Source organism: Ctenopharyngodon idella, chromosome 18 (genome assembly GCF_019924925.1).
Source record: "Ctenopharyngodon idella isolate HZGC_01 chromosome 18, HZGC01, whole genome shotgun sequence".
In the NCBI taxonomy this organism is placed as follows: domain Eukaryota; kingdom Metazoa; phylum Chordata; class Actinopteri; order Cypriniformes; family Xenocyprididae; genus Ctenopharyngodon; species Ctenopharyngodon idella.
The window spans coordinates 30,292,786-30,320,504 of NC_067237.1; the positions used below are offsets into that span (position 1 = coordinate 30,292,786).

General features: G+C 36.4%; 1 protein-coding gene across 14 annotated transcripts in view; it reads right to left on the bottom strand.

The window, feature by feature from the left end:
- Positions 1 to 212: 212 nt before the first annotated feature.
- The window catches only part of c2cd5 (C2 calcium dependent domain containing 5), a 51,112-nt gene continuing 23,605 nt past the window's right edge, over positions 213 to 27,719 (bottom strand). For 6 of the 14 annotated variants that reach the window (XM_051870095.1, XM_051870096.1, XM_051870100.1 and 3 more), the window contains 17 exons: positions 16,864 to 16,978; positions 15,801 to 15,968; positions 10,954 to 11,145; positions 9,420 to 9,606; positions 9,167 to 9,331; positions 8,882 to 9,022; positions 8,704 to 8,767; positions 8,550 to 8,611; positions 7,701 to 7,799; positions 7,477 to 7,566; positions 7,195 to 7,282; positions 7,021 to 7,107; positions 6,478 to 6,513; positions 6,020 to 6,121; positions 2,426 to 2,619; positions 1,280 to 1,426; positions 213 to 1,189 (listed from right to left, as the gene is read on the bottom strand). In XM_051870095.1, the coding sequence (XP_051726055.1) occupies positions 1,064 to 1,189; positions 1,280 to 1,426; positions 2,426 to 2,619; positions 6,020 to 6,121; positions 6,478 to 6,513; positions 7,021 to 7,107; positions 7,195 to 7,282; positions 7,477 to 7,566; positions 7,701 to 7,799; positions 8,550 to 8,611; positions 8,704 to 8,767; positions 8,882 to 9,022; positions 9,167 to 9,331; positions 9,420 to 9,606; positions 10,954 to 11,145; positions 15,801 to 15,968; positions 16,864 to 16,978 (2,063 nt within the window). In that variant the 3' untranslated portion in view covers positions 213 to 1,063. The remainder of the gene's footprint in view (positions 1,190 to 1,279; positions 1,427 to 2,425; positions 2,620 to 6,019; positions 6,122 to 6,477; positions 6,514 to 7,020; positions 7,108 to 7,194; positions 7,283 to 7,476; positions 7,567 to 7,700; positions 7,800 to 8,549; positions 8,612 to 8,703; positions 8,768 to 8,881; positions 9,023 to 9,166; positions 9,332 to 9,419; positions 9,607 to 10,953; positions 11,146 to 15,800; positions 15,969 to 16,863; positions 16,979 to 27,719) is intronic. The other 8 variants (XM_051870098.1, XM_051870109.1, XM_051870108.1 and 5 more) reach the window with 4 other exon arrangements.

Below are 27,719 nucleotides of genomic sequence, written 5' to 3' on the forward strand. Positions count from 1 at the left end.
ATTAATGACAGAATTTTCATTTTTGGGTGAACTAACCCTTTAAGACACTGTCTTAACCTATGTTTATGCAACTGGCCCCAGATCTCACAGCACAACATCCCATGATTTTCCTCTACAGTATATGTTGGAGGCAACAAGTCATCTTCAAAAGAACAGTCTGACATTTCTGACTCATTAAACAACAAGGAAGAAATTAACAAGGGCAGAACACACCAGAGCCATAAGTTTTATTCAATTATATCTTATTAATGTACAATTTTGATTTGTCCTCAGGCAAACACATATACAAAATAATAGCAATAAAAGTCAGTCAACACAGGAGCAGAGCATCCCACCTCATATCCAGACCAGTCATCTGTACATTCAAGTGTCAGTCTACGGTGAGCACACTTCTGCCCTGAAATATCTCTTTCTCTTAATGATTAACTTGCATTGCACATGCAAGAGAACTGGACCGGCCTCAAAGAAGTCAGATCCAAATGTTTTGATTTAAAAAAGCATACATTGTGGCACATGAAAGCAAACAACGTTTCCAGCATTTGACATGATTTTAAAGAGATCAGTAGGACATGACAGGAAGTGCCTAATTTGAAACCAGTTTTTAAAATCCTGAACTGCATGTCGGTGTGAGTGCATCAGTAGTTTATTCCTTTATTTAAATATAAAACATGGCCATTTGGAGTCGTTGACACGTTTACACACTCTTTGAGAACACAAACGCATTTTACAGATCTTTTGGATTTTGTAGCTGCCTTCGCCACATATGGACAAAATGGAATGTGAACAACAACGGACAACACATAGAAACATGGCAGACGACCTTTCTGAAAGGCTTCCGATGGAGGGATTTTAAAACATTATTCCGAAATAAAAAAATATTGGCCATTTACAGGGGCTAAAATATAACACATGGGAGAACTAACCAATCAGGTCATGTTATGTGTGTCTAGATTTTAACTTCTTGTTGGAGATTTGGTTGGTAGTTGTATCGTGACATCTCTTCAAATGGCAAGGTTCATGTTGAGACTCATTTACTTGAGTTTGTCGGTGTGTGTGTGTGGGTTCACGTTCCTTCCCCACCGTTGGAGGTCTGTGTGGTGGTTGACTGTGGCTGTACCGAAGCCGCCTCGAGTTCAGATTCTCGAACAAAGATAACGGCATCCCCACTGACGTTGATTAGGCACTGCGCCTGTAAAGTACGTGCAACACCAGCATAAATTTACAAACGTGATTGGTTGTGTGTGTACGAATCTCTGTGTGTGACTGTGTATGTATTAACCTGGTTCTTGTTAGGGTTCTCCATAAACACACACTCCTTCATGCTGTAGGAGACAACAGCATTCCCTCCAAGAGCAGCGACGTGGGCGCGAACCATCGCAAATACTTCAGCTATGAACGTATGCAGAAAGCCGCTCACACCTCCCTCCTAAACACAATAATAATAATGATGATAACCATAATAATAATAATAATGCAATATATACAGCAATAATAAATTATATATTTATTTATTTATAAAAATATAAATTAATTACTATTAATGTTAATATTTTAACATTTAATAACATTTAATTTAATGTTAATATTACACAAAATATTTAATATTATTACATGTATTATGTATTTTATAATTATCATTTAATAACACTACATATTATATTAATACTATTAAAATGTATTTATAATGCTAATAATAAAACAATATAGAACAATAAATAATATTAATATCAATTATATTTTCATGACTATTAATGTTAATAATTGTAATTTAATTATATTAATATTATCAAACATATTTAATATTTTTTTATTTTTAATAATTATTTTTTTCAATAATATTAATTGTGTAATATTATATTTACTATAATTATTATAATTTTACTTAATATATAAAATAATATTAATATGAAATTATTAACATGACTATTAATGTTAATAATTGTAATTTAATTATATTAATATAATCAAAAATATTTATTAATACTTATTATTTTTAATATTATTTATTTTTTAAATTAATAATATTAATTGTGTAATATAATAATTACTATAATTATTATAATATTAATAATTAATATATAAAATAATATGAAATTAACAATAACAATAATTGTAACAATAATTACTATTAATGTTAATCATTGTAATTCATTTTAAAAGACATTAATATAAAATATTTAATATTAATCATGATTATTATTGTAATTATTAATTTAAATTTTACATTAAATTAATTAAATGTAAATATATATTAAAATATTAAAATGCATTAATTCATTTTAATAGCATTAATATTATGCAAAATATTTAATATTATTTTTTAATTAACAATAACAATAATACTAGTAATAGTAATAATAATAATCATCATAGGCAAATTTCTTAGTACATGTGAAGTGGGTAGTAAAAAGAGTGAGACTGCTACCTCTTTCAGTGAGGTGGTCTCTCTAATGAAGAACATGTTGATGATGCCGAGGTATTTTATGATCTTTGCACCAGGAATGAACGAGAGCGGGGTCATTTTGACCACTGCGACAGAACTGCCCGAGTAGGAGCGATTCGACCGAAGAGAACGAGAGCGACCTTCGGGCAACGGGCTGGCCTTCTCCATAGATGATGCTGTTAAGAGTAAAAGAGCGAGAGAGAAAGAGGGGTAGAGAGAAAGAGAAGAGAGAAAAGAAAGAGGGGGGTGGGAAGATACCAGACATGGCCTTCAGAGGACGCTCTACAAGACCAACGGATGTGACGAGACAAACATAGTGTGACCGAGGAAAAAAGACATATGTGTATTTGTGTGTTGCAGTCAGATCAGCGGCGTGTGAGCAAAGCAAAGCAAAGCACCATGCAAAGAAACACCATGCAAATACAGAGAGACAGAGAAGGAGAGAAAGAATGAATGCACGCATGTTGAATCTGCCTTGATAAATCAGAGGATGATAAGCTTTGAGAAGGGAGGACACTTTTTCCCATCAAGAGTGTGAAAGAGCTTAAAATCTCAAAGCTGTAAAACATCATACATGACGCTGCATCACAACTGTTACACAGAGCGCTAATGTGCATGCAGCTCCAAAACATCGCTCAAACTATCGGTCAGTGGACACAATTAGGGCTGGGCGATATATTGAATATTCATGCGATCATTTTGACAGAATTGTTTCAATAGCGTCTCTGATTTGAACATTAGAGTCAATTTTGTTCCATTCATTTATGTGAATCAGTTCAAACTGCCCTTTACTAAGAACTTTAAAATTTAAAATTCTAACTCAGTGATTTGATTTAAAAAAAAATCTCCATTTGTCATTTGTTCATGACTTCTCCAGTTGTTTGGATCATTTCAAGTGGACAAGGTTTTTCAAAAGTATTTTATAAAAATCACACTCACAGAGAGTAACTTTTCTACCCATGTATATATTTTAGAAATTTAGGACTACGGAAATTTCCATGACTATTTTTTTTTCATTAAAGTCCGTGTAAAGTCAATTCTGAGAATTGTTTCTAAACACATTATAAATGTTACAAATGTATTGCTGAAACACATTACAAAGAGTGTGAACTATGTAGTACTGAATTGTGGAGTTAGAACACGCGCGTTCAGACCTCACACACCGGATGCTCAAGGCAGTTGGACATAGTGGTGTATTAGAGGTAAAAAATGATACAAATACTGTACGGTTTCTCGCACAAACCGATCATTTTGTGTCTTAGGACATCAATGTGTCGTCACGAGCCGCAGGGTTTAATTTGGATTTGTCTGTGCATGTTTTTTTTTACTCTTATAGGCGAAGTTCCCATTGCCATGCATTATACGACTGACAGACCACAACGTTGGAGGTAAAAATCATCATTTGTGTTCTACTGAAGAAACAAAGTCACCTACATCTTGGATGCCCTGGGGGTAAGCAGATAAACATCAAATTTTCATTTTTGGGTGAACTATCCCTTTAAGTGTTTTCCTCCCATAGGAACGGTTATAAAGAAAATGCTTAACATCGCTTAATGTAGCCTATAAGTGATATTAAAAGATCAAATTCTGCACAAACCAATTTTTCTGTATAGTATGCTTTATTAGTATGGTGTTTACTAAGTTTGGTTTGTTAATAACACTGTCTTAGTACATTAATCCACGTTAAGCTTTTTCACATTAAGCTTTTTCACGTTTTAGAGTGTCCCGTCGCCAGGGAATTTTAAATAATGCTCTAAAATAGCGGTTGCCTTTAAAGAAAACTCACGCTGTGGGCTCATCTATAATATAGAGATATAGCCCCCCGCTGGCCCCCTCCAGAATTATGAATGCCCCCCCAGTTCGTGTGCCCTGGCGCCAGCTCTGCTTCATCGTCCTGTCCTGGCGCCAACAACCGATGATATGGGGCCGGACTGACTATCTCCTGTCCCGGCCTTCATCCTCCCGTCGCCGACATCTGGTGCTACAGTCGGCAGTACGTGCCCACCAATGAGAGTAAGTTGCCCTGTGTGCTTATGTTATAATTAGTAGGTAGTCCACAGTAACTCTACTAAATTTTGCAACCCTCTAATGTGACTCTTTTGTTTATATGCATCAGTATGTTTGACTCATTAGACAAGTAAGTTGAGAGAGACGGCATCTTTCTCGCGAGTAGGCGTGGTTTCAGTGCCAACAGCGGACACGCCCCCAGCGTTTGAAAACAGAGAATAAAGCAAGATTTTGATAACCTATTTCATTTACTTGCAGTTTTTTTTAATCATTCAAATTTGGCTGTGTGGTTAATAATACATTTTATCTGTGGTGTGACAAACTCAGAACACATTTTAATATTGCTTTACACGGACTTTAAGACTTTAATAACGTCTTTGACTTTTTTTTCAGGCCAGGAAATCACGCTTCTGAATTTGCTTATATTTCCAGGATTACCAGGGCTGTGAGATTCCTGTGTTATAACAGTCTATAAAATTAAACATGATTCTTCATCATATTTGTGCTCATTTAGTGAAAAACAGTGTGGAAAACATACCTTGATTATTTTACACTAAATGTGTTTTTACATTAACCATTTTGAATCTTCAGTAGCTATTGAGTTGCCATTTCAGAGCATCTACATAAATATCAAGATATATATTATATATCATCTGAAAAACAGATTTTTTTTTAGTTATAACACCCAACCCTAAACTGTACAACCTTTAAAGCCAAACTTATAATGCATTTATGCATCATATGCGACAGAGGCAGTCTGTGATGTGCCTTTATTCATACTCATCTCATCAGCCAGCTGAAATATGAAATCACTAAGGCACAACTGAAAGAATGATGGTTTTCATCACAGGTTTCTCACGAGGACTCAACCTCAACTTTCACACTCTGTCAGTCAAGTTTGGATAAGATCGGATCGGCATATGGCAGCAAGACTTGTTTGTCCTCTTTTGGATGCAGGACATGGGAGTATATGGTGTAAGGATGCGTGTATAGACTGTAGTCAGAGTAGATGCCATTTTAAATTAGAAAAAATATAAATTTGATTTTTAAAATCAATATATCATCGGTGTAGGGCGGTGTACCTTGGTCTTATATATCTTAATTTGTGTTCTGAAGATGAACGAAGGTCTTACGGATGTGGAACTACATGAGGGTGAGTAATTAATGACAGAAGTTTCATTTTTTGGGTGGACTAACCCTTTAATGCATGCATTTTGCTAACTTAAAACATGATCAAAACACTAATCTATTTTAATGACAAAAGTTCAAATAAGACCAAGTGACAAATATCGGTATCAGAATCGGCAAATGGTTGTTTGTTAAAATTGGTATCGGCCAAAAATAATCATATCAGCGCATCCCTAATATATACATTTCTTGCACAATAAGACCACAAGTAAATGTTTATGCAAATTGTATTAACATAGTATATAAAGTAAACTGGGCCCATTTTGATTTCATCTTGAAGTTGATGATCCCTTTAAATATGCAGTCTACTCTGACTAGGGTCTGTGTGAGTTTGTGTATGTGTGTGTCTGTATGTAAGCGAGTTTGCGTGAGTACTCCTACTTGTTTTAACTGATCCGCGTCTTATGGTGTGAGCTTTCAGTCTAAGCTGCTCTATCCAGGAGCTGCATCTGTCTGCAAAGGAACTGTAATCAACTGAGGGGGCTGGACACACACACACACACACACACATATATATATATATATATATAGACAAATATAGACAAACATTCAGACACATAAACACAGAAAGACACATAAACACACACACACACAAATATGTGCACATGCGGGCACAAATCCCGCAGACACATACATACAATGACACAACAGAGGGACAAAGAGAAGAGGAAACAAGACACAGAAAGAAAGAAAGAAAAAAAAGAAAAAAGGGGTAAAATGGATGATGCTGGGGTGTGTGCTGCAGCACTTCAAACTGTCACACACAAAAGGAGCAGAAATGAAAAGAAAAAAACCACCCTGCTGCCTCCAGAACTCCCAGCAACGAATCAGGTACTGACCTTTGGCCGATGGATGGCTGCCAATCTCTGATAGACCTGTGACAGAGGAAACCAATGCAATCTTGAAAGGATTGAAAACAGGATTTTTCTTATTTTTTTTAAATAAAATTTCAATGTAGTATGTCAACACCAGGGCCTAAACAATATTAATAATAATAATTTTTACAATAATTAATCAAACTTATCAAATCAGAAATCATTCTAAGCCTTGGTGAGCATTAGAGGCTCCTTTCAAAAAGTAAAAAAAAAAAAAAACCTTAATTATTCCAAACTTTTGACCATAGTGTATATATATTTTATTGTTTAATATGATTACTTTATTGTATCTGTATGTGTCAGACAAAAAAAGAATATACTTTTTCAATGTCACAATAAAAATATTGAACACTTTATAATAAATAAACAAGCAAACAGTGTGTCTCCAGCATCCCTGTGACCATACAGAGGACAAATGGTTTGGATGGATGGATTATGGCAAACATTTAAAGAGCTATGAAGAACTGAATGGGTCATCGGGTGAAGTTTGGATTCACCAGGGTTTACCTTTGGGGGAGCTAAGAGGGTTGGAAGAAGATGTTTCAGCATTGAGCTCCAGGTTGAACTGAAGCTGCTCGTCATTTTCTGTTATTGCTGCAAATGACATTCAACAGGAGACCGTGAAGATCAGCTTTCCAGAGAGGTGCTTCCTACATGAAGGTACATAGAGCACATGCTCACCCTTTATTAGTGTCTTGTCCCCACTTTGTTTGCCATTCTCCAGAGTCTGCTCTTTGTCAAAGCTCATTGCCACAGCTGTCACTGCCACCTGTCAATTAAACAACACTGACAGATCACGCGGGACAGAGGTAAAACGATAAGAATGAAACCCAAGAGGATAAACAAATCTTGAGGGTTCCATTATTACTTTCTTTTTTTGTTTCACAACAGTAACAAGACTGCAAATTGGAAGTTTAATGTTTATATTTAACAAAAAAGTAATAAGGTCAGGTGTATTCTCACCTGGATGAGCTCATCTTCAGGTATGGCCACGGTGAAGTTCAGGTGACAAAGACAGCAGGGGACCATTGACCGCAGTTTGAAGTACAAACTCTACAGAGCACACATATATTCCAGTTAGAGCAGTGATATCCAAGCATGCTTAAATCATTTAACTTGGTTTAGCTGGTCTACTATGACAGAACTGATCTCTTGAGATAAATAAGATAAGGAAAAAATGTATTCACCTTAAGCAGGTTCTCACAGAGGTCACTGAAAATCTTATTCAGTCCCTGATTGGTCAAGTTGACGTTGTTAAGGCGAAAGACCCTCACAGAGGTAAACATCTGAAAGCACACAAAAATATATGTTTGATTCTACACCAAACACTGAAAACCTCCTCATATCAACTCACTCTGAAGCAACAACCTCAGATGTACATTACATAAAAATATAATATGCAAACATTACATATAGACAATATATCTGTTTTTCTGGAGTAAACATAACTCAAACTAGCTTCATTTATTAATTGTCTGCAAATTTTAGGACAACAGTAATGGTCTTCATGGACCCTTTTCACATTTCCAGGGTTCTCAGAAGCGGAAGTCGCCTTAGCTAAGTAAACTTCTATAGCGGTGAATGGAAACTACAACAAATATAATTTTTGCTTTCCCATTTGCGTCAATAGCAAAATAAAATAAAATCCATGATAGCATTTCTAAGAATTTTCAAGAGAAAAAAGTTTTGAAAGATTGCCTGTGTTGGATGGAGGTGAGAAAGATGTCAATTTTGTCATCACTCCCTCAGTCGTTGTATTAGAAACACAAACTATAGTGTTATAAATGTACATTACTTTTAAAAAAAATTAAAATTTCAAAAAGCTAAATTTATTTGCAAGATTTATGATATTAATAACTGGAAATGCATCATCACAGTCTGTGAAAAGGGAAATTAAATATTACTCAAAAAAAATATTGTTGGCTTCTGTTGAGTCAGTAAGTTGCACATCAACAAATCATGTTTGTGTTGTAAACACACCAACATTCTATCTGCAATATTCAGGAAATGGACAGGTTCACTATGGTGAATGATACCTGTATAGCTGAAGTCCAGTTCTGAATCCCAGGCATGATTTCAGTGTTGCAGCTGTAGAATCCTAAACAGAAGACAATGTATAAACACACATCTGAATATATAGTCCAGTAAACACGTAATAGAGTCCAACAATGGTCTAGTAGAGGTTTGTACCTGCTGGGGTGGGAGAATCAATCAGAAGTGCATGAATATCTTCCACAGCGTCCGTGTCATCAATCTAGAAGAGTATTAAAACATATGATCTTTCATTCCTCAAAAAAGTCCAGTATCTCCAAGTTTATCCTTCCTTCTATCCATCAAACTATCAACCTCTAGTACAAAGCCAGTTTACCTCCAACACAAAGGCATCCTTCTTCCCATGGGAGAGGTCTAGTTCTGACACCTCATCTGAGCTCTCTGAGTGAGAACGAAAGAGACGGGACCTCTGACGGGGCTCAGGAATCGGCGAACCAATGATCTCTTCAACAACCTCCTACGATGGAAAAAAAAAATGAAAATGTTTAGCTGTGGTTTAAAAAGAAGAACAGGTGGGTACAAAGAAAACAATATATTAAAATAAATAATATAAGAATTAAAATGTACCTCACAAAGTGCCTTGACATGTATGTGTACTTACAGGTGGGTTGATTTCATACAGTTCTTTATTTTTAGCGATGGTGTCATTGATTTTCTTCTGCATATTAGAGATGTGCTGTTCGTATGTGATGTCACTGGGAGTTTTTCCCAATATCTGGATTCCTCCTGGACTGGGTAACGCTGTCAGATAGACTCCTGTTGCAGACTGAAACCAAATAACAGCTATTAGCAAGTCAAACAGTCATATTTATTGAAGGTAACGTACGGAGCATTATAGGTAATAGCACACTGACCGCCATTCCTAGCAGCATGGTCTCTCCTACGCTGATTTGGATACGCAGACCGAACAAAGCATTCATGCCCCGTAGCTTCAATTTGTTCATCAGCTGGGTGTGGAGCTCGTACTCTAGGAACGGCAGAAGATTGCTAATGGATGTGGCATTCCCCTCTCCCTGGGCCTTCTTTTTAGTCCGACACAGCCTACAGTGGGGGGGAGATGCAAAGAATACCCAGATGACCAATTATATTTGCCAAAATGCATAGTTTACAACCAGAACACTGTATCCCACAATGCAATACATTTGATCTGAGCTTCACCCGAAGTCTGAACTAATTTTTCACTTGGGACACTTAAAAAAACCCACTAGGGTTTTGTATAAATTGTTCACAGGTATACGCACTTTTACTTTAACCCTTTATAGGAGAGGCAGTATTAACATTAAGTGACATGGAATCTGATGCACAGAAGCCAGTGGCACATGTCGCTATGCTTAGTGGCACATCCGGTCTTCATTGGCATGTGCTGCGAAACACTGACACTGAGTCACGGTGACCTTCAGCAGTGACTGACAGATGAGTTGAGCAGCCATACTGACGTAATTGTGACACAAAATCTTAAATAAATATATTAATGATATTTTAAAATTAAATGTTAATTAAACGCATTAAAATCTGTAATATTTATTTTCAAACATGTTGTCAGTTTGAGGCACATCTGTATATGAGTGATATGTGCCACTGAATGTTTTGTAATACCTGGGCTATTGTATGTTGTTTATCACGCAAAGTCGCAAACTGCCCACGAAATAATGTATAATGGGTTGCTATGAATAATAAACCTTTATTTTTGCATGATGATGCACGCACACATGCCTGTAGGTGTGTAACATTGGCCAGCTCAAGAAAAAAAGCTGGTCCCTTTAGGTGAGTGACAGGATCAGGGCGCGCGTGTGCGAGCACTGTGTGTGATCGATGTATCTCTCACTCGTATTTTAATGCCTGTGACAGCAGTGACGTAATTTTGACAGTAGATTGTCGCTTCTTGATTCGTACTCGTAAAAAAAGACTCAGTACTCGTAACCCAGCAATCGTAAAACTATGTTTCGTGTGTGTAAACTACACCTGTCGTAAATTTTGGAGTCGTACTCAAACAAACGTGGCAAATGTCATATTTGTATCCGTTTTGATCATAGATTCTGGAATCGTACCATCATAAAGTCACGATTAAGCTCAGATTTTTTCTTTTTTTTTCTTTTACAGTTTTTAGAATTACGCACGTACGGGTTTGATTTATGCACGTGTTATTACTGACAGTCTTTTTATTCCATAAACAACAACAATAATCATTTAAAATTTTAAACAAAACAAGAAATATTCAAATTGTATTATTTCTCTGTAAAATGAACTCTGTACTGTAAATCAACTATTTAAGAAAATAATAATAATAATGACTTAAGAGCCTTTATAGCTTTTTTTTGTTGCACTATACTGTGCAGTATGCAGTACAAAAATATTCCATTTGGACAGGATGTTATGTGCAGTTTCTACCTGGCCTGAATCAGGCAGCCCTTCCCCGTGACGTTGGCTTCAGTAGGCAGGTCGATCGTGGTGAAGAGGACATCGGGCACTTTGTAGCGGCGACAGCAGCAGCAATAGGTGAGCTGAGCAGGAAATGGTATATTCAACTCATCGTACGGTATGTGACAGAACCCACAGCCAGGGGGAGCCACCTCCTCAAATCTTACAGAAATAAATATTGTAATTAGTACATAAACAATAACACAAGGGCACACACAGACCCAGACAGCCATAAACAGAAGAAATCTTTACATACTGTAAGTGTACAAATTTGTAAAGATTATTTTTGAACATAAAACACATACATATTCAGAGACAGCCAAATGTTTTAGCCCCTTTGTTATGAAGTCTTTAGGACTTAATTGGTTAGTAGCTATAAAAACCGTCCTCAGCAAACATATACACAGACACACACACACACACACCGATTTAATTAGTATTGTTTAGTATTGAGATTAAAGGAAAAGTTCACCCAAAATGAAATTTAAGTCATGATTTACTTACAATCATGTTGTTACAAATCTGTTTGACTTTTAAACTCACCATGAAATCAAAACTGACAATGGACAAAATCAAGTTGCACCCTATATTTTTCTCATTTGGAAAGCGTCACAATTTCCGTTTCATGCACACTTTAAGAGCTACTGCACCAAGGAGAAATTTCAGTAAATAATGACTTTTTTGTTAAAGTCATGATGAAACGGAAGTAGTGACAGATCTTTTCTTATGTATTGTGATATTGTGTATTCGAGTGTAACTATCGAAAAAGAAAAAAAATAGAGGCTGTGACTTGGTTCTACGAATTGATTGTTTATCCACCTGTCTGTCATTTTGACAGATAATAAATTGTATTTATCTGTAAAAAACAAAACAAACCTCAAATGTGCTATATATGTTGTCCTTTTTCATTTCACATTCAGACAAACTAACGGATAAGCTTTATTTGTAATGAAATGATTAATTTCAGTCTTTTTAAATGGAAGTTCCCCAAACCAGAAGTGCCACCCATAATTCAAAACGCAGTAGGCTCACATGGAATAAGGTGGATTGGATGTTGAGATGCGGCCGTTGCACTCAAAAGTGGAGGCAGATGAACGCAAGCATGCAGGAGCAGGTTTAAACTGACTAAATTATTGGAGAAGTCCTACATATGTCACCAGAGAGATTTCCATTTTGATTAAACAATACGAGGTCAAAACATTTTTTTAAAAATGAAACATGAATAAAATGATGCACTGATGAATTGTTCACAATAAGATTTATAACATGTATTTAGAAAAAAGATTAACATTTTAAAAATGTAAAAATTTCATTTTATTTGAAAGATTTATTATGTTAACCCTCTGGGGTCTGAGGGTGTTTTTCGGCCCTGGAGAATTTTTGACATGCCCTGACATTTGTGCTTTTTTCAGTTTCTTATAAACATATTAATGGCTAAAGTCTGATTACATTGTATTCAGCACAAACAGGCCTACAATAGTATGTGAGCAACATGTATGTGCAGGTTTGTATTTTTGAGAAAATAATGTTTATGCGTGGTTATTGAAAAAACAAAAAAATTAAGTCACTGAAATATGGCTATATAACACATAGTAAACATTTGTTCACAAGACATTGAGTTCTCAAGTTCTCAAGTTTGAGAACTCAATCTTGTAGCCTAGAGTTTTTTTCCAAAGCAATGTGAAAATCATCATGCCCACTCATCCACATAAAACAATATATTGATTTAAATATTGAAAGAGACTTTTTGTTTAGCAAGGCCATATGCATGGAGGCATGGAGGCGTGTATCATCATGAATAATGATGTGATTCACACCTGGGAAGACAATGACCCCTCCCCTAATGAGTCTATCAGTGAGGAACGTGACAGAGGGAACTACAAAAAAGAATGTGAGGACAAAATAAATATATATATTGTTTGTAGTTTATTTAGAACATAGGTAACAATATAATCCAAATATAAATAAGGGTCAAAAGCACATTCTGAGTACACAGTCATACCTGGAAACAAATCCTGTTTAAATACATAATTGAACATAACATACCTATTTCCAAGGTGTTAGATGTTTCTGTGCACTGGAGAAAAAAAACTTCCCTGCTTCAAGTCAGTGAGCTTACTTTCACCATATTCATACAGAATATCAGTCCAGTACAGCTCACTGATGCTCACATTTGTCCATTTGACTCTGTGACCTTTTGCATTTGCCCTGGCAGCCTGAGCATTTGTGTGCGCAGAACTGAGACAACACTCTCAGAAAAAAACAGAGCCGGGGAGAGTTTGTGGTCCAGGTTCACATGAAGGCCGGTATCTGGTCACTGTCATTCGCACATCTGAATAAATAAATAAATAAATAAATAAAACATTTGTGAGCATGCTGATAACAAAATATCAAATATAGTATTAACATTAATACAATGTACACTCATAGAAAACATGATTTTTGCAGTGTCATACAAGCATGCATGTATTATTACACAGTACATGAACAAAATTTGTATATTATATTTTATATTATATATTTAACACATTCAAAACTTACATCTCAGCAGAAATCTGCGAACAAAAGCTTCTTTGATGAGGCAGTATTTTACAGTGAACACTTCATAAACTATCCAAAACAGGCCAATGAAATCCTGTCTAAACATTCATATTACTTTTATAAATAATATATATAATTTATGTTATATTATGGAGCATATAAATGTTCATCCTACAATTTAATATGTTGCTTATAACAAAGACATTTTATATTTCAACATTGAACATTGATTTCACTCCTCACCAAGTATAGAAATATAGTTTGGGAAAAGCCAAACTAGTCAATATGTATGTTTATGTAAAAAAAAAAAAAAAAAAAAAAAAAAAATAGCACTTACCCGTTAAATATTATATCCTCGGCTGGATAAAGTTGCTCCTCAAAATGAAACTGAAAACCACAATCGTTCTCTCCTTCTGAGCTAAAATCTTCCAGGGTTATTTCTCACTGCGTCCCAAAACAATGTAAAGTAAATGAATCTGATGAAACTTGATGTGTTTTATTGTTTGATGTGAGCGTTGACTGTTTGCATGGGTCGATTCAGATCATTACTGTATGAATAGAGCGTTCTGGCTGTAGGCGTGTTCACATTAACGATAATGAGGTCACACGCAAACAACTGCACATCTCTCTCCTTTCATACAGATTACATAAAGAGAGAATATTCGTTTAATTTTGAATTAGATAATTTAAAAGCAGACACTTAAATTTTTCTATAGATATATTGTTCATGTCTCTGTGACAAGTATTCGCTGAGTTTTGTTTCATTTTTGTGACGCCAAGACAGCAGAAAGCACACCCTGTTTGTTTTCTTTATTTTACAAAAGCACAATGTTTTCTTTTGATTGTAAGTGGACACATATAAAATTAGACCCTTTATAGTTTCGAATGATGTATTGCTTTTTATCTGTATGACCATAAACGACAGAGTATTTTAAGTCGATTTTGCTGCTAGATGAAAAAAAATCCACCAAAACTCGCCGGCGCGTTCGTCGACCCAAAGGGTTAATAACTGTGGGAATGCATCATTACAGTCTGTGAAAAGGGTCCATTGTTAATAAATATAAATATTACTCAAAAAATCCTTTGATAGCTGTGCTGCGGTTTGAAATGGCTTTTGCACTCAACCTGTCTTTATTAAAAGACATTTTCATTTCATGCCCTTTTTGCAGTTTGATACAACATGAGGGAGATAGTTAATGATCAATTTTTTTTATTTTTGGGTGAACTATTCCTTTAAAAGCCCCTTGTATGGTGTTAAATGATGGACAAAACAGCACAAGCACAAACAGAGCACGCAAGTGAATTACAGCACTGTGAGCACAGCGACAAAGCTCGCACATAAAATGAAAACCTGCAGAAATCGCAAATCCCAAATTTGAGCATAAAAATATCACCACATTGCGAGGAGAAATAACAAAACCGCGAGTCCTGACAGGTCACACGTGCGCAGAACTGTCCACAGTTCTGTTCTGCATGCATGCACAGATCTGAACATGCGCAAGCTGAAATCTTCACGCACACAAATCTGTTTTGACAGGGGGCAGGGTCCAAACCTGCGTTAACAAATGCTATTGTTTGCTGGCCTTCTCTGGAACTCTAATTTTGATTGGCTGCTTATATTACATTAAAGGGATATATTTTCTTTCTGAGTTCATACATATGTTTTAGTATCTGTCCATTAAGGCAAATATGATTAGTTTCATAAATGTATGATGCTCGGGAGGCTAACAGCAAATTATAAATGGTTAGCTATTTCAAATAAAAGATGAAGGTTGTAATATAAATGTTGTTCACTAGAGGGAGCCACAGGATAAGGAATCTTTTAAGCCTAATGCCTTTCTATCAGTTTCCATTTGAATGGAAATGCATAGATTCTAGTTCATTTGTGTAACTATGGTTTGTGTAACCTGCCCCGTCAAAACTGACTTGTGTGCGTGAAGATTTCAGCTTGTGTGCGTGCAGAACAGAACTCATGCTTGTGGTCAGTTCTGCACGTGTGAAACCTGTCAGGACTCGCAGTTTTGTTATTTCTCATCACAACGTGTTGATTTGTGTGCACAATCATATATTTTTTTGTGCTTGAGTTTGGGATTGGCGATTTCTTTAGGTTTACATTTTCTGTGCAAGCCTTGTCACTGCGCTCACACTGCTGTAATTTACTTGCACGCTGCGTTCATGCGCTTGTGCTGTTTTGTCCATCATTTGACACCATACCCTTAGCAGGGGGCCAAAGGTGTGTGTGTGTGTATATGTTCATGTGTGTGTCATTAACCTACCCTAACGAGGCTGTACTACCCATATCCCCCTCGACCCTTTCTGACCCTGCAGAAAAGACAAGCGGTTGCCGTGACAACCTGTGATCGGTGTCCAACGGGCCGTCCTGCATGAAACGGGAGCTGAGGATCGCAGCAGTGCCTGATGCTGACAGAATACACACCTCCTCACTGCAAAAACACATAAAAAGCACATAATCAGAGCGTTTCATCACAGAACGGGATGAGGAAGCTGTATTTGAGGGTGTTTTCTCATACTTTTTGTAAAGACTCAAGTCAGTTTTATGTGAGTTTAGCTCTTCTGGTTAGTAAATAAGCCAAGCATATCATACATACACTCTTAAAAATGAAGGGCAAAAAAGGTTGTTGTTTTTTGCAGCTTTGCCATATAAGAAACATTTTGGGTTCCCCAAAGAACCTTTCAGGGAGCAGTCCTTAAAATAAACATTTTTTTCTTAGTGTGAAGAATGTTTTATTAATCTAAAGAAATTTTTCCACTTTAACTCTTTCTCTGCCACTAGCAGGGTTTCCAAAACTGGGATTTATCAGGGAGTTACATGGGGTTTGTGAGTTGACAAAAAGTGAATAATTATATCTTAAAAATTAAAACAACAGGTATTAAAACAATGGCTCAACCAAGTGGTACTTTCAAAATTCCAAATGGTACTCAAGATGACTTAAAATTATTTCACATAAGACAATTAACAAGCATTAAAACAGGCCAAACAACTGTCAACAACTGTCTGGAAAAGTCTGGATATATGAGGAAGTTTACAAATTTTAAAATTGTTATTTCTAGACCTGGAAGAGGTAATATCAAGTTAATATAGAGTTAAATATCTCTGGGCATTTTTATTATAAATATACATTTTCCTAAATATTACAATATTTTATATTACAAGTTCTAAAAGTCAATCCTTTTAAAGTAAATCACAAACATCTGAAAATAATGAGATGCCTTCAAATATTGTTGTGGACAATGGGAGGCCTTGGAGTCAAATAAGTTGAAAACACTGTTTGAAAACATCCTCAGAGTTCTATCTGTGTGTGTGTGTTTGTTAAGTACCAGATGCTGGTGGACTCGCTGTACCCCACCACAGCGTGGCAGCCGAGAGCTTTGGCATGAGACTTTATTTCCTGACGGATCTCCTCCCACCACGCATCCCGTGTCTCCGGCTCGTCTGAAACAAACATATTTACAACATCACGCACACTGTTGGCACATAAACACCCCTCTTGCATTAACAGCATACTAGCCCTGTTAGCTGGTTTCTCGATGCTCCCAAATCTGGCACAACTCACAATTATGTCGTTCCAAACCTGTAAGACTTTCGTTTATCTTCAGAGCACAAACACAGATCTTTTTGATGAAATCTGAGAGCTTTCTGTCCCTCCATAGACTGCTACACAACTGACACTTTGACGCTTCAAAAAGTTTTTAAAGAGATCATAAAACTAATCAATTTCTGAAGAGATCCAATCGCTTTATATGATGAACAGATTTAATTTAGGCTTTTATTCACATATAAACATTTATCAAGTCACACATCAGATATACGGAAAACGCATCTGAAGCATATTTGCTTGACGTGCGAGAACCAATGAGGTTCATTCTCATTTGTTACGCAGCACGTTTCAGCTTCTGGAAGAGGTTTGTTCTCGCAAATCAAGCAGGTTCAGTTGAGCTTATGTTTTTTTTCCACTGTGAATAAAAGCATAAAGCCTAGCTATCTATGAAGGGAAAGAAAGCGCTCAGATTTCATCAAAAAGATCTTTATTTGTGTTCCGAAGATGAACGAAAGTCATTTTTGGGTGAACTATCCCTTTAAATTAATATTTCAATAATTTAACAAAACATTTGCATGTTCAAGGTTCTCTGATGTTGGTTATTGGTCATATGACGTGCAGGTAAAAAAATATTTATTAAGTGTTTTGTTTTTACTTTCAAAATGATTTATTGTAATTTTTAATTTTTAAGATCTAATTATTCACTTTTTGTCAACTCACAAACCCCATGTAACTCCCTGATAAATCCCAGTTTTGGAAACCCTGCTCTATATCAATAATATGTCAAATTTAATGCTCGAGTCCCATAATAATACGATGTGTATCCAAGAAAAAAAATTCTGATTGTCAGAAGCATTAAGGCCCTTTCACACCAATGATGATCGATAACTATAAAGTTTAAATAAAAATCATTCAAATTCTATGAGAATAGAAGTCCACACCACAACTAAAAATAACAACAACAATTTTTCCAGCTGAGAAATGTAAAATTTATTGACAGCCAATCAAAAAAGGCCCGACTTTATAGAGCTTGAGCATTTAAAGCAGCAGACAACAAAACTGCAGTATGCGCGAATAAACAGAACGTTATTGTTGGTGTGGATGCTAATATAGTAGGGCTCGACAATAAGGACTGCCCGATGGCCCTGGGCCAGTGTGAACGACGCTCAGGACAGTACACGGAACTGTCACTTGCCCGATTGGGCCAGTGCTGTAGGGTGTGCGATATATATCATCTATGATATCGTAATTGTTGATTTAACGATCTGAAATGATCTGAAGTATGTCCCTCACTTTACAAAAAAACAAACAAAATCACACCCATTGAGTGCACGCATACACTACGTGACAGAGTCTAGGTTAGTGCGCATGCATATTTAGAGTGTACTCTTTCACTGCGTGATTTAATCTATTAAAATGCCTTTAGAATGCCCCCAGAAATTAAGATAAGGGGCAAAAATGCCCCTGTATCTTTTATATTTATATAATTTAATATAGTTAACCAATATTACACAGAGCGCAATTTTTCTCCAAATATCAGCATGATTACAAATGTGATATTGATTTTATACAGCGTACAGTTTAATGAACAAGAACTTAATATCAAGTGACTTACATTTAAGACACCAAATCGCCTGTTTTTCTCTATTTCGCCAACAAAAATAGCTCCAAACAAAGTCCACAGCATTGTTTTGTGTCTTTTGATCAACACTTCCCGAATGAATTCGTTTGAATGAATCGGTTTAATCTCAATGACTCGCTCAATAACAGGGACTTGCTGCCACCTACTGGCGGGTTTAATTTCACATTTAAAGTGTCTTCATTTTTTAAATAATTTCAAATAACAGTATTTAACGTTTTATATTTTCAACATTTCAAAACATAATTTATCCATCTGTAACTGCTCTTGACTGATTAACTTTAATAAAGTTTAATTTATAGTTATACATTAGATTACAATTTCTGTACCTGAAAATCTCCTGTTTAAACCTACATGAAAAACTTGAAAAGCACCGTTTATTTCATTTATATGTTTGTTCTGTTGTATTTATTTGTGCCATTACTTGGAATTTGATTATTTGTTACTATTTTATTACTTACTGTTTATTTGTATAACAATATTTAAAATTTAAGTCAGTTAATCTAGTAGCTTTTGGTGCCATAACCCTATTTATTAAGGTTAAATGTAACAAAGACAACGAAAACAATAACTAGGCTTATTTTAGAGGCCCACTTTCTTTTCTTTTACTTTATTAATTTTTTGTTGTGGGGCCAGTGAAAATTTTGGCAAGGCAAGTAAAAATTTGAACCACTGGCCTGACTAGAAAATCACTTTATTTTCTGTATAGAGTTTGATTATGCATCACAAAAAAGTCAGTGTGAAAACACTAAGCAATTAAGCAGCTGCTTGAGCATGTGGTGTGAAACAGGCCTTAAAACAGCATCAGAAAAGTGTTTTATTAATTTAGTTGTGCAAAACATATATATTTTTAAAGTGACAAATATCAAAATTGTCTCAGAGCAAACCATGTGCTAAAGCAAACAAGGCTAGTACCTGACCTTTTCTCTCTCTCTCTCTCTCTCTCTCTCTCTCTCTCTCTCTCTCTCTCTCTCACACACACACACGCACGCACGCAAAGGTGCTCACACTCTCTGAGAGCAAGGGGTTTTCACAAGAGCAAACTCCCCTGCCTGTTTACCACATACAAGGAGAGGGCCGAGGGAATGAGGAAGACGATAGTGATGGTGAAGACGAAGAGGACAGTGGTGTGATTTGCCATTCTCCTGACTGACAGCTTTTATGAACTAATCTACAACAGTAGGCAGAGCATTCCCCTGCTAGTGCAGTCATGCTTCCCAAAGGAGGACAAACTCCATCCTATCCTGGATAAACAGCCCACAGCAGGAGGGAGTTTGAACAGTAAAGGTAAAAAGAAAAGTGCACAGCATATAAGAGATCAGAAGCAGAAGAAAGTGCAAAAAATAAATAATGGTCTGATGCTCACCTTACCACTGCTATTTAATTCAAATCACTTGTGAACTGACTAGCAACTGAGCATTAAAAATACACATTACAACAAAAGTCCAAAATGAACTTTCGTCTAAACTAACCGAGCATCCAATTGCTTTTGTAACTATATATATAAATACTATCAAGTCAGTGAAAAAGTGCACAGGTGCTCAAAACCTCTGGCAGATAAAATATACTGGACAATAAATATGCCTTTAGGCCAAGAATTAAATTATAGTATTAAATTATATTATTATATAATATAATTATACATTATAAATTTATTTAAATTATTTTTATACCTATGACAATGGCATTGTTTAGCAGTTTTTGTTTTCATTATCATCATTGACCTTGACCAAAACCAATTTTTATTAAAATTTGTAATTATAGATTATTCATTTTGGACTCTGCTGCCAGCTGTTTACAGTTCCTAAGTAATGTTAAACTTTTTGCAATTTCCATAGTCACAAAACACACCAAAAGTTGCATTAATGAAAAATAGGAGCAAAAATATTCAGTCAAGAAACCAAACGTCTTTAAATAAGTAAAAATCCCCAACAGACAAGCAAGAACCCAGAGAATAACTACAAATTAGTATCATCAGAACACGTGATATCAGCTGACACAATCATAATCCATAATGTATGAATTCTTTTTTACTTTAGTACAGGGAAGCAACAATGACCACAGAGGAACCAGCACTGCCAAGCGCACAGAGGTCATGAGACAATTCATGACTGAATGTAGAACATTGCCTAAGTCCACTTCTCTGGATTGGTAATCAAGTGGTCATGTGATCAGGGAGCAGGGGAAGCTGGGTAAGGGGTCAGGTGAAGCGCAGTCAGAGCAGATCAAGGAATGATCGGCCAGAGCAGAGAACAGCCACGCATCCAGCTAAAGCATGCAATGCAACAGCTGCCCGACACACGTTCATTCAGAAGCACAGCGCATGGCAGCTCATGCAACACTCACTACTGAGAAAAAGCATTAGTTTATATGTGCGAGTCTGTGTATATTTAAGATTTTCTGTGTAAAGACTAGAATATGAGCATAAATGATTCCTTTTACACACTTTATTCATTTTTAAATGTATTTGTAATCACTCTTGACAAAAATCAATGAGCTAAGATCTTCTTTATTGTGAATATGCTTGGAATAAAAATTTTCAACACATATTAAAAGGAAAAGTTCACCTAATTTTAAAATGTTGTCATTTATTTACCCTCATGTTGTTCGAAACCGGTATGCCTTTCCTAAAATCTTCTTTTGCATTCCATGAAATAAATTATAGTCGTTATTCGATAAAAATCTACTGTCTTGGCAGAAGTACCCGCTTTTTGGCGTGTTTGAACCACAGGTACTGGGAATGTTTTTATTTATAGGAATGCCTTTTGGGGGGACTAAATTAGCTTCTACTTCAGAGGGGTCTAACCCAGCAATAGAAATACCAACAGGAATGGCAATAGGAACGACCAGTGACTTAAATGTACATTAGGAGCTTTCCCGAGAACTAAATGTTCCCCTAGGGCCATTTTCCTGGTTGCATTCGCACCGTCAGTAGGAACTCTGAAGTGACATAAGCCACGTTTGTTGTTGTGACTTTTATTTTGACGGCGCGGCAGACATTTAATGGGAGCCCACAGCGCTCCCATTCTCCGTCTTCATTAGTTTACAATCTGTTTAACAGTCCTGTCTAATACGTTATTTAGATAAAACTGTTATACAAAAAAAGTAAACAGTATATGAAGAAGTACAACCCGAATTCCGGAAATGTTGGGACGTTTTTTAAATTTGAATAAAATGAAAACTAAAAGACTTTCAAAATCACATGAGCCAATATTTTATTCATAATAGAAAACAGATAACATAACAAATGTTTAAACAGAGAAATTTTACAATTTTATGCACAAAATGAGCTCATTTCAAATTTGATGCCTACTACAAGTCTCAAAATAGTTGGGACGGGGGCATGTTTACCATGGTGTAGCATCTCCTCTTCTTTTCAAAACAGTTCGAAGATGTCTGAGCATCAAGGTTATGAGTTTCTAGAGTTTTGGTGTTGGAATTTGGTCCCATTCTTTCCTGATATAGGTTTCCTGCTGCTGAAGACTTTGTGGTTGTCTTAGACGTATTTTTCGTTTAATGATGTGTCAAATGTTCTCTATAGGTGAAAGATCTGGACTGCAAGCAGGCCAATTAAGCACCCAGACTTTTCCACGACTAAGCCATGCTGTTGTAATAGCTGCAGTATGTGGTTTGTATTGTCCTGCTGAAATACACAAGGCCTTCCCTGAAATAGACGTCATCTGGAGGGGAGCATATGTTGCTCTAATACCTTTATATACCTTTCAGCATTTATAGTGCCTTCCAAAACATGCAAGCTTCCCATACCGTATGCACTTATGCACCCCCATACCATCAGAGATGCTGGCTTTTGAACTGAACACTGATAACACACTGGAAGGTTTCCCTCCTCTTTAGCCCGGAGGACACAGCATCCGTGATTTCCAACAAGAATGTCAAATTTGGACTCATCTGACCATAGAACACTTTTCCAACACTTTGAAACAGTCCATTTTAAATAAGCCTTGGCCCACAGGACACGACAGCGCTTCTGGACCATGTTCACATATGGCTTCCTTTTTGCATGATAGAGCTTTAGTTGGCATCTGCAGATGGCACGGCGGATTGTGTTTACCGACAGTGGTTTCTGGAAGTATTCTTGGGCCCATTTAGTAATGTCACTGACACAACCATGCAGATGAGTGATGCAGTGTTGTCTAAGGGCCCAAAGACCACGGGCATCTAATAAAGGTCTTCAGCCTTGGCCCTTTACGCACAGAGATTTCTCCAGTTTAACTCTAAATCTTCTGTTATGCACTGTAGATGATGAGATTTGCAAAGCCTTTGCAATTTGACGTTGAGAAACATTGTTTTTAAAGTATTCCACAATCTTTTTACGCACTCTTTCACAGATTGGAGAGCCTCTGCCCATCTTTACTTCTAAGAGACTCTGCCTCTCTAAGACATCCCTTTTATAGCTAATCATGTTACAGACCTGATATCAATTAACTTAATTAGTTGCTAGATGTTCTCCCAGCTGAATCTTTTCAAAATGTATTGCTTTTTCAGCCATTTGTTGCCCCCGTGCCAACTTTTTTGAGACCTGTAGCAGGCATCAAATTTGAAATGAACTCATTTAGTGGATAAAAGTGTACAATTTCTCCCTTTAAACATTTGTTATGTTATCTATGTTCAATTGTGAATAAAATATTGGCTCATGTGATTTGAAAGTCTTTTAGTTTTCATTTTATTCAAATTTAAAAAACATCCCAACATTTCCCGAATTTGGGTTGTATTAGCATTTACCGTGTGGTTGATGCCCAATGTCGCTAGCTGAGCAGAAATACATAATCATGTTTTGCTTGGTCCCTTCAAAGTCGCATTGGTTTTTTTCCTTAGCGTAAAGGTTGAGAGGTCCATCTATTGCTGTTTTCCATGTTCTTAGAGTTAGTTTGCAGAGTATATATATAGGCTATAACTTATGTGTGTGCACGGCTTTTTTAAAAATGGCGAGTGCTGGTGTTTCACGTGCGTTCGGCCAATCAGCATACACGCGTCACTGGTAGTTCCTATTGTGCTGCATTAGACCCAACTCAAAAGTAGAAGCTAATTTAGTGCCAAGTCTGAAGGATTTTCAGTGAATCCTGTTCACTATTTCCTTTTAAGGAAAGCATGGACATTCGGATAAATTCTTTTGGTGTTCCTCAGAAGAAAGAAAATCATATGGTTTTGGAAAACATAAGGGTGAGGAAATAATGACAGCAATTTTCATTATTGGGTAAACCATCACTTTAAGCAATATCACTGTATTATTTACTAATGAAAAATGTTCAAAACGCAATACTACATGATAATACCTGAACCTTATCATATGTATTCAATCATTAGATAAGTGCGTAACAGCTGAGCTGCCAGGGGCTGTGTGTAAGTGTGTGTTTGTGTGTGTGTGTAAAGCAGGACTGAGGGTAGGGTAGTACCTGCAGTGAAACTATTCCAGTCTAGCAGTTTGTATGATCTGGTGTTACCCAAGGCTGAGCCAAATCGCCACATTAGTAGATCGGTTAAAGGAGTGGAGAGAAAAAGAGAGAAAGAGAGAGAGAAAGAGAGTAGAAAAGAAAAAAGAAAACCAAACACTAACTACAAACAAGAACACAACACTGGACAACACCACTCCACAGGAACTGCAAAGTCAGACAAGAGTTATCTGAGAGGGTGACCACGAGAACGAGAGCAAGAGAGAAGAGATGGACAGAGAGGAAGAATATAGAGGTCTAGGAGAGAAAATGAAGGGAAAAAGAGGTGAAGGAAGAAGAGAGAGAGAGAGAGAGAGAGAGAGAGAGAGAGAGAGAGAAGCATGCAGCAGCACTACGTCAGAGGCTCTAAACCAGCACATCTACAATAAAAACTACATGAGCAGCTCCTTCAACAAAACCATGCTTTAATTAATGCACACACACTCACACACACTGTTATATCTTCCATACACAGATGTAGTTGTAGATGCATTTCATTTGGATATTGTTAAATGAAAATTGTGGGTGTTTGTGTGTGTTTGCAGTCATCTATATGTTACATTAAGAAATTAAAACAACAGATACCCTCTGCACTCTACATCTTAAAGTTTTCTGCCTTTAATTACACTCCACTAAGAAAATAACAGCTTCTCTATGCGGTACCTAATTTGGAAACACGTCTGCATTTAAAATGTAAATTAGTAGGTAACGGCTCAGATTGGTTAGCTTAAAGCTTAAATGCATGCAAGTTTTAAACAAATGCAATCAAAGATCACTGCAATGTGCAGCTTCACAAAAGGTGACAAGAGTTATGGGTCATACTGAGGATAGAGTGTTAGGATGGGCAGGGAATAAGAATTACAAATGTTACGCAATTACAAAAAAAGATTAAAAAAAAAAAGAGAGAGACATAATAAGAATCATGCAACAGGGATGTAAAAATTAGCCCTGACAAGAAGTTCTTTTATGCAATGCAGCATGAATTAAATATTATTATTTTGGTCTGATTCATAATTATTTAAAAAAATATGTAGATTGAGGATCTGAATCTGGTATGTATATATATATATATATATATATATATATATATATACACACACACACACACAAACCCAATTCCAAAAAAGTTGAGACACTACAAATTGTGAATAAAAAAGGAATGCAATAATTTACAAATCTCATAAACTTATATTTTATTCACAATAGAATATAGATAACATATCAAATGTTGAAAGTGAGACATTTTGAAATGTCATGCCAAATATTGGCTCATTTTGGATTTCATGAGAGCTACACATTCCAAAAAAGTTGGGACAGGTAGCAATAAGAGGACTGAAAAGTTAAATGTACATATAAGGAACAGCTGGAGGACCAATTTGCAACTTATTAGGTCAATTGGCAACATGATTGGGTATAAAAAGAGCCTCTCAGAGTGGCAGTGTCTCTCAGAAGTCAAGATGGGCAGAGGATCACCAATTCCCCCAATGCTGCGGCGAAAAATAGTGGAGCAATATCAGAAAGGAGTTTCTCAGAGAAAAATTGCAAAGAGTTTGAAGTTATCATCATCTACAGTGCATAATATCATCCAAAGATTCAGAGAATCTGGATCTCTGAGCGTAAGGGTCAAGGCCGGAAATCCATACTGGATGCCCGTGATCTTTGGGCCCTTAGACGGCACTGCATCACTAAAACTCTATAGGTCAAAAAAGAAGCCATATCTAAACATGATCCAGAAGCGCAGGTGTTTTCTCTGGGCCAAGGCTCATTTAAAATGGACTGTGGCAAAGTGGAAAACTGTTCTGTGGTCAGACGAATCAAAATTTGAAGTTCTTTTTGGAAAACTGGGACGCCATGTCATCCGGACTAAAGAGGACAAAGACAACCCAAGTTGTTATCAGCGCTCAGTTCAGAAACCTGCATCTCTGATGGTATGGGGTTGCATGAGTGCGTATGGCATGGGCAGCTTACACATCTGGAAAGGCACCATCAATGCTGAAAGGTATATCCGAGTTCTAGAACATCCCATCCAGACGTCGTCTCTTTCAGGGAAGACCTTGCATTTTCCAACATGACAATGCCAGACCACATACTGCATCAATTACAACATCATGGCTGCGTAGAAGAAGGATCCGGGTACTGAAATGGCCAGCCTGCAGTCCAGATCTTTCACCCATAGAAAACATTTGGCGCATCATAAAGAGGAAGATGCGACGAAGAAGACCTAAGACAGTTGAGCAACTAGAAGCCTGTATTAGACAAGAATGGGACAACATTCCTATTCCTAAACTTGAGCAACTTGTCTCCTCAGTCCCCAGACGTTTGCAGACTGTTATAAAAAGAAGAGGGGATGCCACACAGTGGTAAACATGGCCTTGTCCCAACTTTTTTGAGATGTGCTGATGCCATGAAATTTAAAATCAACTCATTTTTCCCTTAAAATGATAAATTTTCTCAGTTTAAACATTTGATATGTCATCTATGTTGTATTCTGAATAAAATATTGAAATTTGAAACTTCCACATCATTGCATTCCTTTTTTATTCACAATTTGTACAGTGTCCCAACTTTTTTGGAATCGGGTTTGTATATATATTTTGTATATATATTTTATATATATGTGTGTGTGTGTGTGTGTGTGTATAATTACTATTGAATATTTACATTTAATAATATGCATTTTTAGCTTGATGCATTTTCACAAAGGATGCACTGGAGAAATCGAGTGAGCAAAACTGCACTACAAACTCTCTGTAGTCTATGGAAAGACATGGTGGTACAAATTAAAACAATTGTAAATTCACATAGCATTTGCGCTTTCTACAGCTGTGATTAAAGTCTCCATGAGAATGCAAAGAAGATTGCCTGAACCTTCCATCAGAGATCTAAATTAAAATCCTATACAAAACAATATTTGAAATTTTAAATTGCATCAATGCCAATATTTACATCCCCTATAATGCAATGTTAATACAGATTAGAAAGGGTATATATGCAGGTTTACAAAAAAGTACTTTTTTTTGTGCATGTGCTAATAGTGGAAAAAATGCAGTAGGCAAAAATAATGTTCAGGGGAGATGGATGTCTCAAAATCTTCTATAAGCAAAGAAGATTAATAGAGCATCATATGCTGGCCAGGGCCTGAATTTCAGCGGGGAATCGCGGGTATTGCGCATAGTTTTACTCAGGTTTCACTCTTATAATGCAGCAAATTTCAGCAAACATTTATTCACTATAGCATGTAGGTTAGATGAGTAAATTAATCCACACTGAATATCAGACCAAATCATTAATTTATAAACAGTGTGAGTGATTGAGCAGTTCCGCATCTTCTCTCTCTCCATGTATCTTATTATGATGCGCAAGTGGCTTCCCATCAGCACATCGTGTCTGCACTACAAGTAAGCTGCACGATGCGATACAAGACTTTTGCTAGCGTGACAATTGACGGAATTGTTACTTGCCCACATCATATCTTGCCAATTTTAACATTAAAGGGATTTTAAACTTTTCAGTACTTGCGCGCTCTCTGAGAGAGTCACATCCAAA